General features: G+C 49.7%; 1 protein-coding gene across 1 annotated transcript in view; it reads right to left on the bottom strand.

Annotated features, from left to right (window-relative positions):
• LOC114843622 (A disintegrin and metalloproteinase with thrombospondin motifs 16) overlaps positions 1-13,153 on the bottom strand; it is a 30,729-nt gene that overhangs the window by 11,610 nt on the left and 5,966 nt on the right. The window contains exons 4-12 of the mRNA XM_029130331.3: positions 10,870-11,242; positions 9,361-9,563; positions 8,162-8,245; positions 7,615-7,774; positions 6,310-6,415; positions 6,080-6,217; positions 3,795-3,948; positions 2,681-2,776; positions 531-679 (exon numbers count right to left, since the gene is read on the bottom strand). Of these exons, the coding sequence (XP_028986164.1) occupies positions 531-679; positions 2,681-2,776; positions 3,795-3,948; positions 6,080-6,217; positions 6,310-6,415; positions 7,615-7,774; positions 8,162-8,245; positions 9,361-9,563; positions 10,870-11,242 (1,463 nt within the window). The remainder of the gene's footprint in view (positions 1-530; positions 680-2,680; positions 2,777-3,794; positions 3,949-6,079; positions 6,218-6,309; positions 6,416-7,614; positions 7,775-8,161; positions 8,246-9,360; positions 9,564-10,869; positions 11,243-13,153) is intronic.

Below are 13,153 nucleotides of genomic sequence, written 5' to 3'. Positions count from 1 at the left end.
AATGTCTTTCCCGGGGATGAATGTGTCTTTGTGAGGGCCCTGCTGATCACAGGTGCATTTCCCCAGGCTGTGTTCCTTAGAAGTCCCTCCACGGCACAATTACACCCTCTGCAACTTTTCCACGCTCTCTATCGCTTCATGGCCCTACGGTTGATTCTGCTGTTTAATCCCTCCCATGTCATCTCCCTTCCTTCTCCCTCACGCGTCTTTGTTTTCCTTTCCCCTCCACCATCACCGTCTCCTGGCCGTCCTCTCCATTGCTCTGTGTCTAATTTAACCACCCACTTGTCAGGATCTTGGCAGATCCCAAAAAAGGCACCGGAATTTCGGATGGGGCCCCAACGCTGACTGGCAGTCGAAATAATCCTGGATGACTGACGAGTTGGGGACTAAGTGAACTGGTAGGTGATAAATGACAAATCCCACTGTTAATATAGTCCTGTCCCTGATAAACCAGCACCTCTGCAGACACATGACTGTGGGTTGATCAGCCGACCTTCTCTGTTCCTGTCTCTGCAGGAGTTCTCTACCTGGGGCTATTGCACTGCCTGTCTCGATGGGTGACGCCGCTCTCGCAGCTCCGCGAGCAGGCGGACCAGGACGACCACTCGGACCAGTCGCCGTGCTGGGGCCTCGGACCCTCGTCGCCCTGCTTCACGCACTGGCCCCTGCGACACCACTGGAGGGGGAAGCAGAGGAAAGGTCGGCGCCATGAGACAGCGGTAAACGCATGGAGGTCTCTCTGACTATCGCACATCTCCAGTTGTTCTGCTTTCAGGACAGCCTCTACCTCGAGCTGTCATCACCTCGAATTAACGGAGCCAGGCCAAACACAACTAAAATGTGGAAAAGCTGCCGCATACCGTACAAGGAGATTCACCACAGTCAAATAACACACTTGCTATTGTGATGGATCAATTTGCTTTTCCTGTTGCCTCATGCTGTATTTAGCCATTTTTCCTCCCCTTTAAAACTGTGAGAGCAGAAACACTAAAAGAAGTTGGAAAGCGGCTGCCACAGATGTCAAAATGAATATAGTAATATTGCTCAATAACATTCTTAAAAACAGGTTTGCTCTGATACAAAAGAATAAATATCTGCCAAGGGTCTGATTTAACTTCCTTCCAGTAAAACAAGTGCTTGGGTGGGGGTGTTTGCTGTTCTGACCTGTGTATTAGTATCGTTCTATCTGCTTTCATTCGAATTATTCAAAGAAATAAACCAGCAGAGTCTTACTTCTGGACTTTTTAACATATTCCTACTTTCTGTGATTCGCCTCACAATCTGTTTTCTTTTAATTCCTACTTGTGGCCTCGGGGATGTGCTGGGGGCACCCCTGTCTGGGAGGCTCCACCCAAATACGTTCCATAAGGCCAAACATGAACCCTACAGCAAGTTAAGTGGCTGCAGACTGCCAGTAAAGTTCTGAATGGATCGATGACTATGCTACAGGACACACATGCCTCATATTACTTTAATTTATTTATTGCACACAACATCTAAACTCAACTTAAAGCAACATTGTATCCAGGGCCGCACTCTGGCACTGAGCTGAACTGTATTCTGACATCAGCCTTTACTGCCTTGGCCTGGCCACACACACACACACACACACACACACACACACACACACACACACACACACACACACACACACACACACACACACACAAACGGCCCTCGAGCTAATCTTGTGGTCCTGGACTAGACTAGAACAGCTGATTTCCCCCCCAGCTCCCCCTCCGCAGCTGAGCGCCACGGATTCCTGAGCGAGCCTGTCATTGTTTGCATTCAGCTAATTGTCCCACGGAGGCACAGAGCGAGATTAAACCATCACGTTCAAAACGTTACAATATATACTGTACTAAAAGAAAATGTCAGTCAGAGGGGAGAGGGTGAGAGAGGGCGTGAGGGAGAGCGAGCCTTGGGGGAGACTCGTCTTGAAGGAGGGACGAAACAAAGAATAAACAAAGAACACAGATTTCCTTTTGGCCTCAGCCCCAAAAGCACATTTTTGCCATGTCAGCAACAAACCAACTGAAGTTGATCCCTGGAGTAAAATAAAGGAAGGGAAGTGTTGCAGCCTTTAGAAACAGAGGTTTTATAGACAATGCATTTAATTCAGCTTGGCTTCTCGGCGCTTTTACTGTATTTACGAGTCTGCTCCTAAAAACGATGCCATTGAATCGACCGCAGCCTCCTTCGGGTCAAAGGACCTTCCAGCGGTCAATAAAGGACCCTTCTGTGTGTGCGACGCGTCCTCAGCAGCGTCACCCCGTAGGTACCACCAAGGAAAGTGCTTCTTCGGCAAAGCTGCAGAAACATTCTTGCTGAGTCATCTTGTGAGCGTTGCCATGGAGCTGTGTACTGGCAAAACTTCAATTAAAACGACAACAACAACACATGCTGTCCTCGTTAGAGGGAACAAGGCAAGGTTTTCTGAAAGCAGGATCGACGACAGGATTATTTTGCCTTCGCTGTGAACAAAGACCATCCTGGTGGGATCATAATTATCATCATAATTAATGACACCTTATAGTAGAAGGCAGCTCGCCGGCTTTGATATGACCACTAATATTGCCTTAAAGGTGTTAGATGGATTCTCGGGGCCGGTCATATGATGCTGCCTTCACCTCAAACACACAGTTACACACACACTCAGGAACATGTGCTCAGTCACCATGTCAGGGCCGCAGGCGGAGCCCTCAGCGGCCGGCATGAATTTGGTCTCACACTTCCTCCCAACGCGGTGGCACCACAGAGCCTTGCAGATGTCCTGGAAGGGCGAGAGACACAGGCAGCGGGTGAGTGGCACTGGTGCAGAGGTGTGGTTTCCTTTCTCCAGACTCCAGCTATTAGCTGGATAGCCCTCTACTGTTCAACTTGTCCACTCTATTACTACATGAATGACTATATCAGAGTCTGACAGCTCAGTGCAGATGCTGACAGGCACCTCGGCCTCACTCTGCAGCCAAGAGCCACTATGGACCGGGTCCCAGGGCCCGTTTGTCCAGCTGCTTCGCTCGCTCAGGTCTTCGTTAACAGTTTGAATGGCAGAGACACGGACAGTGAAACGTGATGGACACAGTGAGACGTTACCCAGCTCCCTCTAACCACGCGCACCGCGGTGAGTATCGCCTGCCTCCTCCAGAGGCATCTTATCTCCACAAAGCCTGACGGAGGGATTCGTGAAGTATGAATTCATTACATGCTGAACTGAGCCGCAGAGGCCGACGCTCGCGTGTTGTTTTTATGAGCAGCAAGTGGTTGGGAGGACGGCGGGCTGTACTGTGCGTGCGCTGCTCGGGGGATGTCGAGGTCCGGTGCTGCTCGCTGCTACCAGGTGCACAAGTCGGGGAAAACAGAACCGGCTGTTTTAAAATGCACAAATGTCTCGTGGCTGAAATGGATGCGGAGAAGTTAATAAGGGGAGAGCGCCATGTGCAGATGTCATGGACCAAATCCCTGCATCAGGTGATGTTTAAATGGGCTTCCATGGGTGGAAAATATCTAATCCAAGTGTAAGAGCTGCACTATGTCTATCTTATCAGGGGGGAATATCAGCATCATCAACTGTAACAAGACAATGGGAGAGCAACATGGAGAGATTCCCACTGGCAGCACTCCAGTGTATATTTAGCCATCCATCCCAGCGAGTATTTCAGTGTGTGTCTGTGTGTAAGTACAGCATGCGTATTCACATGAGCGCATGCAACTCTAATCAGTTTCAACTGTCTGGGAATCACAGCATAGGAGTTTTAGGTCTGCACACTATTACAAAAAAGCAATTTAACCTTCTTGAAATCGAGGGTGCAGAGCTTGGCCTTCTCCCCAAACTGCCATTTGCACTGTGTGTCGGAGTCGTACAGCTCGCCAGGCAGCTTCTCAGGGTAGCGGTACTCCTCGACCGCCCTGGGTTCATCTGATAGGCACAGAGCCTGGGCAGAGCTGGAGGAGAGGGGAATAGCAGAGGCATGAGGGAAAAGTGGAGCACAGTGGAAAAATTAATAGACACAACTTTGGCCCACGCATGCGTCCGAACTCAACAGACACGTGATTCAGCACAGTTCTCTGCAGATGCCTCCACAACGCAGCGCGGCGGAGCGGGATGTTCCATTGTTTTCCACTTTAGAGAGTGCTGTGATGCGTTGCCATGGAGACATAACAAGCTGCCAAACTCAAACTCGGAGGGTAAGAATTTTAATGCATCAGACACTTAATTATGAGACACGTAGAAAAAGAAAAAAAAAAAAACGGAACCTTGCCCATGCGGCTGATTTGCCAGCACCAGTGGGGGGTTTCCAGCGATAACTGATATCACTGGTTACTAGACGGAGATGTTTTACAGCTTACACACTGCAGGCAGGGGAACATGATACAAAAAGATGGTGGAAAGAGTATGAAAAGGCAAAGTGTGTTGGAATGCTTCAACGTGCTAGTGAGTGGTCCTGATTGCTTTAGCAGAGCGTGTGTGTGTGTGTGTGTGTGTGTGTGTGTGTGTGTGTGTGTGTGTGTGTGTGATCTTCCATTACTATACAAGCCCTGTGTGTCTACAGCGAACAATAGCTGCTCTGCAAAGTGCAAGGTTCTGACACTATCCACAAATTAATATTCCTGAAAAACACATCGCGTTCCCAGCGTCCACATATCAGCAGGTAGAGGAGTGAGGCCTGAGCTGAAGCCTCCACACCTGCAGATAGGGCACGTGTCCTTAAAAGACTCACTCAGAGGTGTTTTAATTTGGAAACACTCATTGGGATCATCAGCTGGAGATGAACTAAAGAGTGAAAAAGCAGCCTTTTCCTTCTGGGACCCTCTGCAGACCTACTCTGCAGACAAAACCCACTGCCTGGTTCAGGTCCAGCACGGCTCGCTGAATCATGAGCGCGTCCTTTGCAGCGTGTCCAAAGCGGAAAAAATATAGGAGACCGCAAGAGAAACTTGTAACTTTCATGTAGCGCTGGCTGCTCGATGGCTCTCACCGCTGCCCGTGCAAACACAAACAACTCTTGAGTGGCTTTTAGGGGGATTTTCTTTCCTCTGTAAAAGTTGTTGATGCATTTTAAGCATGACAGAGAGCTCAGACTTCAGGTCCAGGCCTCTGTGGCTGAGATGAGGCCGATTGTGAGTCCGCCTGTGTGTGTGTGTGTGTGTGTGTGTGTGTGTGTGTGTGTGTGTGTGTGTGTGTGTGTGTGTGTGTGTGTGTGTGTGTGTGTGTGATGTAAAGCCTTTTGGCTGACACAGCGCTCTGCACAGAAAATAGAAAACAAACGTGGAAACATTTAATCACACTTGACTCGATGTGAAGCATTTTTTTTCCCGAATCATCAAAAGACGTGCGGCCTCGCAGCCCTTTCGTCGCCCTGCGATGACCCTCGGCTGGTTCATGGGCGGGTGATGGGGCTTTAACATAGGGCTGACAGGCCCAACAAGGGTGAGGTCATCGCAGCTCTAATAACCCAGCGAGGGAATACTCTGTCTGTCTCCACCACGCGGAGCGGGGATACCTGCCGCCTCAGCTGACACACTGGTAAATATAGTGACGGGCACCGCCTCCGGACGCTCTGGTTTCACGCACGGAACCGCGGCCAGACACATGGACGCTGCCTCCACCATGCTTGTTTTCAAGCTCGGGTGATCAGACCGTCTGCACGGAGATACGAACCCTCAGCTTTGTCCCCATCTTGACAATGCAAACACACCTACAGGAGAATACTCACACTTTTGACTATAGTTGCTGTGTCAGCAATTAATTTCAGCACCGTGGGCCTGTTTAATTCTTATGAATCACCTCGGGTCGCTGTGTCTGTAGGTGACAATCAGTAACACATGCTGAATAGCATCAACACATCCTATGTTCAACGCCCCTGTTGCCAGGACGACTCCCACTCCAATACCTCTGCTTCATATATGATACAGCACCGCTCGAGCACTTCAAAGCCAACGCGAGGCTGGACCCATCACTCCTAAATGGAAATCTCTCATGCAATGGAGCGGCGCCACTCATGAACGTCAGCGTTACACACAAGCGCTTCTTAAATCCCGTTTTCAGCATTTCACGGAGGAGGCGGGCGGTTACTTGAGGAAGCGGCTGAGGTACTGGCGGCTGCAGGCGGACCAGGAGAAGACGCCGTTGTGGCCGGCGAGCGTCGGGGACATGATGTTTCCCTCCGACTTCTTGCAGACGTTTCCTTCGCCGTCGTGGACCATTCCGAAGCTGGGGACGGATTCAGGGCATCGGTGCTCGGCAGCATCTTTATGCAGCACATTCGTATTATTAACGCGGGTGATGCTGGGCGTCACACTTACTTGTGGCCAGACTCGTGGGCGATGGTGAAGGCCAGACCCAGGCCGGTGTCTTCATTAACGGTGCAGCTGCGGTATTTACTGCACATCCCACTAATCGGAGCGAAGCCTGCAAAACCAACGCGATCTTACAATTTCTTCCCCCAGTCACGTCTGAAATACACTGTCATCAGGCGATTACGCTGATCCGAGTCAAGCTGTGTTTACTCCAACTCAACAAATATTGGTCCTTTTCTGCAAAACCTGAGATTGTTCCCTAAGACGGGAACAAGCAAACACAGAGTAGTTCAAACCAGGTGTGGATACATAAAATATTTTAAACACAGCATGCTTAAAACCTCACCATATGTTAAATATGGGACTCTGTGGGAATGTTCCCCTGCTACCTTTCAATCCCCTTCACATTCCTTCTGGCTTCACTTCCATCTAATATCTCTTTCTATTGAACTCAGTTTTACTGTTGGGAGCTTTTACGCCTCTTTATGTCCATTTTCCTTACGTCTGTCCTCACATGCTGCAGATCTCACAAAGCTTCTCTGGCCCCGGATCAAAATGCGTAGTACCCACAGGGGAATCCCTCGGTCTGAGGGAGACCACATCCCATAAACCAGCGTCGTTCTTGTTTACTGTGCAGAATTAGACTGATTGGACAGGAACGGACATAAATAAACAGCGCGACTCGCAGCAATAATTGTCATTTTGTGTTGCACCTTTGGAAAGGAGTCGGAGCCAGGTTTTTCCTTCACTGCCCACACAGAGACACACGCCTTTGAACCAGGCTTTGATTAGGGCCAATGTCGACCCCAGCGCTTTGAAGTCACAACTCAAGTCTGTGGTTTGAAGGTGGTGTGTGTCCGTTTTTTTCTTTTCCGACAACATGGAAAACAACTACGTGTTAGCCGGTCATTACCACAAACAAGCTGTTGTTAGTGTGTTAGAAACACGGACAGAAGCTCCAAGCAGCTCATGAACATCCTGACATTTCCCATGTCTAACGCTGGGTTTGAAGCAGCCTGTATTGTTTTCCCCTGGACCTGTATTATTAGTGGTCATACTGCATCTAAACAGCTTGTTTTCAGTTTCCATTCTTCACATTTCTACTGACATTTCCACTAAAACGACCTGGAAGCTGCTGAGCTTTTCAACACCTGGTTTGGCTAACGTGACCCTGGGTGAAAATGAAACATTCACATACCCAGAAAAAAAAGAGACTGTCATATTTCCATCAAGAGCATGGAAAACACCTGAACGTGCCCTTTCAACATGTCGCCGGGCTTCCTCCTGATCTGCGTGGCGATAAAGTCCTACCGAGCGTGTCGCAGGGCTCGTTCTTCCAGGAGCAGATGTCGAGGCCCGTGAGGAGGATGGCGTGGTCGTGGCGCCGCCCCCCCCGGCCCCCCAGCATGGACTGCCAGTGGCAGAAGCTGTTCAGCGTGTGGTCCGCGTGGTGGCTGATCACCAGGCCGTCCTGTGAGCGAGAGGGGCAGCGCGTTAGCCCCGAGACGTGAGCGCGTCGGAGGCAGCGGGGGACATTTTTCTCATTTTTGGCTCTGCTCCCGCTGGTAATTGCTTGTTGCACCTCCCTCTTACTCACGCTCTCGCTCAATATCCCTCACTCCAGAAGAATTTCCCTCCTGAAGCTGCCAAACAATCAAGAAACGTACACCCTGTAATTAACCACTTTATAAATACTTAGCAGTGAAGATGATTCTCGGGGGCCTGAGGGATTTGGACCTTTGGGCGTTAAAACATTAAAACTGAAATGATCTGCTGCATTCCTGCCGTGTCTAAAGTTCCACACACAGAGAAAGGACCACAGGTCACGTGACACAGCGCGACTCCTGGAGCTGCTCACCTGATCTTCATCCAGGAGCACGAGGCCCACTATCACTATGTTGATGTTGCCCCCGATGGTGCCATCTTTGAAGAGGCTTGAGACCTAGAAGGCACAAACACAAGCGTCATCGGTTCCTATGAGCGCCATAAAACAGAGGCTATAGCCCAATGCTTTAACACACTTCAGGCCTCAGAGAGGAGTAGACACGTCTGCCTTCCTTGTAGCGGGACCGCTGCTGGTTCCAATTGCGCTCGGCACACAGATATCTGGCCGTCAAACATAACTGCTCGAGCTTTAAAAGTGGACTCTTGATCTTTTGCCCCCCTTCGCTCTCGGGGCTTCGTCTCGGGCCTCAGGTGCCACTCGGGTTTTTATCCTTAAGAATACTCTCATCCGTTCCTCATGTTCCTGCTGCTCCTCGCTGACTCCTGAGTCGACGCGCGGCTGTGCTTGGTTAACTAATTCTGAGGTTAAAGAGGTAATCACAACGCGAGAGGTCCGTGAGCGGCTGTAAAAGGGACAATCGCACTAGTTTCCAGAGAGCTCCAGAGTTTTGTGCTGCATAACATACAGCATATTTCTTTTACAAACAGTAATTATGAAGTGGATTGAAGTTTAGCCACTTTGTCGTGACAAATGCTACAATGGCGTATCACGTTGAATTTTCTGACACTAAATGGTGCTTTCACTAAATGGTGGGCTGTTTTCTGTGTAACCCCATCCGCCATTTAAGCGACTCCGCCGAGGCGACGGCTGCTCCATCAGTAGACAGACCCGTGTTTTCAAAATAGACAGATTATCTTTGGATTTGTCAGTCAGTCACTAAGTAGCACAACGAGGCTGATGGGAATTTGCTGGGAGATCAGCTGGGAGGAATGCGGGGGACACTGCGGGCGCCGCGGCCGCGACCTCGCCTGGATATCGGTTTCTTGTTTTTCAGACGTGCCCCGTCCCATTAGCGAGAATGGAAGACAGAGGTGTCGAGTCACTAAGTCGTCCAACGTGGCGCAGCTCGAGTTCACGCACGCGCTTCGGACATAATCCGTGCTGGCGTTCGCACGCCGTGGGACAAAGCATGCTGGGATGTTTCTGGGGTCGCGATAAGGTTTGGCACCGAAGTGCGTTTGACGAGAGGAAACAAGTTAAGAAACATCAGGCTTTGTTTTTGCCATCATTTCTGCGGGCGACACATCGCTTTCCTATTAGGCTCCTCTCACCATGTTAAGCACAGTCAGAACATATGTTGTAATGTTCTCGTGGCCGTGGTTGTCCATCATCTTCCGGTCCACCACCACCAGCGTCTCCACGTTGAGCTTCTGACCCATCTGGCTCTTCATCAGCACGGCCCGTTTGTTCCTGGGGACGAACCTGTACTCGTCCGGCAGGACGAACGCGTCCTCCTCCGGGGGTTTGGGCATGTCTGCTCAAAACAGATGGAGAGACACGAGGAGGAAGCGATGAGATGCTAGATCTGCTTTTACCTTCTTCCCAAATGGAATCATTCTGCAACAGCTTAAACAAATTTAAAAATTTGATTCATACAATCCGTCCTTTCCCATGGTCTAAAACCCAACTAATCACATCAATAATCACATATCACACATGTTGATATAAGTCAGGTTTCTCATCGGTAAGTGCAAGGAATTCAAACATTCCTCCCTGCTTTTAACTTTTAAACTGGTTGACCTGTGGGAAAAGTGGTTCTAATCCATAATACTTTCTCTGTTATGACATGAGGTCAGCAGCGGAGCTCGCATTTAACCTTTGTGCCTTCGCATTATCACCTCAGATCTTCACTTCTGAGTTTACGGGTTATCAAGACTTTCGCCTGTCACTCCCCCTCTGTGATAAACTATAAAGGATTAGGGGTTTGCTTACATACAAAGAAAGCAGGTGAGGCACCAAAGTGGCTTTTTGACTAGAATACGGCACAGGTGTTCAGTGATGTAGCTCCATGGGAATGTAAACAGCGGTGTGTTTTCACAGAGGCCAGACAGCTGGGGTTCCGCAGGGTAATGGCGGCGGTACCAATCCAATCCGCGTCTGCTCTCAAGTGACCCCCGTGACACCGGCAACGGTAACCGATCCCGTCGTAAATTCTTGAAAGCAAACATTCTTCACAGTGCAAAGTGAACATAAACATCTCTCTTAACCTTTCACAGGTTAAGTCATTAACAAAGTCAACCACAAACGTCAGGCTTGATCGACGTAATCGTCTTCAGATGAAACACTTGTTATCACGTGAAAGGCGGCGCTCTGAGAGCGTCCGGGCCCCGGGGTCACGTTCAAAGGGGAAATCACCACTGATTTGCCGCTTTTATTTCAAAGGTAACAAAATGTTCTCCTTGAATTTGGGCTAAGATAAGTCAGAAATGCTGCAATCACTCAAACAGCCAGGTCTGGATTTACAACCCAGGCCCTTGTTAAAGTAGTAAAAGCCCAAACGCAACAGGGTGTAATGATGCGTCGATGACAGCGCACGTCTGCGCTATTAAAGCGCCATGTGCTTTGCTCCTATTACCGTGTTGTTAGTATCTGTGAAGTTTGCAGGGCCCCATAAATACGAAAGGTCTGGCACTAAATAAAATGAACCTGTCGACATGTGTGCTGCACATATTTCTCCTTTGAGCGGCAAATACAGAATTTTCACATGATCCTGGCATGTTTTTTACACACCAGCGTATGAATGACGAGGAGGATTAGAAGGAGAATTTGCCCTTACATACATTTCTTCCTTCTCCCGCAGAAGTGCTGCCGCTGCCTCTCGCCGTGCCTGTAGCTGTCGTCGTGGCGACGGCCTCTGCTCTGATATTTGTAGGTCTGACGGTCACCGCGCTGCGTTCGCGGCCCTTCCTGCTGCTCCCCTGCAGCCGCGCTGTGGACGGGTTCCGGCTGTGAGCTCGCGGACCTCTTGGTGACGGCGCGTCTGGACGGCGGCGGGGGGCGGCGGCCCGTCTGCTCCGTCTGGTGGAGCCGTTGGTGCTTGTAGAGGATGTGAGGCTGGTGACCGGGGGGTGCCGTGAAGTTCTCTCTCTCAGCAAGGGCGCGGGGAACGGGTTTCAGGAAGTAGTCCCCACCCTGCGTTCTGATCAAACCTGACTAGAGGCAAAAGACACCAAACCGTGAGCTTAACATCTGAGCAAAGCACTTGTTAGCATTTTATACTGGTCTCTGCAGCAATTAACCAAGATCGGACTTCCGGCCCAAAACCTCTGTGCAGCTAAACGACTCGCCGTGTTCAACATCTGCTTTGTTGTTCGGGGCCCGACTTGCTGCCTCAGCAGAATCCAAACAGCGCCGACAGAAAGAGGTTGAGACAAAGGGGCTGGTGTGAGGATGAAAGGGGCTTCTATTTGTTACTGGGTCTCAGTCGTGCAACGCTAACATTTGCAAACAAGACGGGCTCAGTTCCCTGAAGATGACTTTTAAATAACACTTCTTCCTCTTTGAGCCTGTTGCTGCTGAGCCACGTGAGCTCGAAGCTCCGCTTCAAGCGCAGCGAGGGCTCGTTATAAGTCTGTAAATGTTCAGCTTCGCTCGCCCTTTCTCTCCTGCTCTCTCTCCAAGTGAGAGGACTTCATAGTCCGGCTTCGGCGAACTTCTATCACAGCCCATTCACACACTGGGAGATTACTTTGTGTTGCTCTCTGTCTTTCCCTTTGTCTCTCTGAGTCTTTCCAAACATGCAGCCCATCTGTGTTGACAGTCAGCTGGCACGTAGCGTCAGGACTGTAACTGTGCTTGGCAGCGACAGTGGTTTCTCTATAATATGTTTAATTGACTACAGTCTCTGCTCTTTTTTTGTTTTACTGCGAGTACAGTGTGTGTGTGAGGTCCTCACAGCCTCTCCGCCGGCTGACAGGGGTGAGACCGCAGCTCGTCTACACTGAATATATGTATGTATGACATTCTCAAAACAGCACAAGGTGGATTTGTGTATGTGAGACAGACGCTGTGACCGAATGTCAGCTCACAGTGCCTGTGGTCCCGGAAGTAACATGTATCTGAGTTCGTTGTGGTAACGTTGCGTTGATAGCGGGACAGAGAAAGAAATTTAAAACCGTGCACACATGTAGAACTGCTGAAGCGCCTCAGTTACTGTTTGAGGGATATGACTGTTTCCTACTGTACAATAAGAAGGATATCACAGTATGAATTATATGTATATTTTAAGACTAGATGTCCATCATGACACAACTAAAAGATTTTCATGGGCTCCCAGTCTATAAACTGAGCCACCCCTGACACACTGATACTGGTCCATACGGTGCTTTTAGTGATTATAACCAGAAACAGTGAAACAGGGTGGAGTATCATTATTGAGAAAAATAGAGGGAGGGAAAAAGACAAATGCCTCCTAATGCATTAGAACCTTCGCTGCCAAAGGCCAAGCAGTAGTCGCTGCCACAGCTCTCTGCCAGGACTGTTGGCTGAAATCACATGTGACAAGCGGTGCGTGATCCCGTCGTAATCGCAGGCCATTTGTCGTGAAACGCGTCCAAGTCCCGGTGAGCGGTGAAGTCTCTGACCCGAACCGCACCGCCGCACCACGGGTTAAATGGGTGCCATGTGCCGGTCGGCACACAGGGTTTGGTTTGCGTGGTGCACTGACAGGCACAGGGCAGATTACTTCACTAATACCTAATGAAGGCACCGTATATTATTCCATGAGGTACAGATAGAGGAAATGAAACCCACGATGCCCAGTGCTGAGGCTCGCACCTTCAGTCTGGCCTGGCTTGTTTAGTTTGGAGTTGCATTCTGTGACATAGGATGCAATTATTCCCAAATTGGGCCACAACGTTCCAATTCGAGGATCTAGGACCCCTCTAGAGTCCCTCAGCAAAATACAGTAAGTCATCTTTGGCCCCAGTTACTAACGTAATTTTTTTTGTCAATGCTTTTTCAGTGCTTGGTTGCAACCAGCTACTAGTGAGGCTCCTGCAGCTGCATCATAACAAGAGCCATGACTCAGCCTCTGCACATCTTGTTTCCTCTCGCTTGTATCCG

This window comes from Betta splendens, chromosome 16, assembly GCF_900634795.4.
Source record: "Betta splendens chromosome 16, fBetSpl5.4, whole genome shotgun sequence".
NCBI classification, from domain to species: domain Eukaryota; kingdom Metazoa; phylum Chordata; class Actinopteri; order Anabantiformes; family Osphronemidae; genus Betta; species Betta splendens.
Note: the sequence above shows the minus strand (reverse complement) of the source record. Positions and strands in the feature narration are given on the sequence as shown.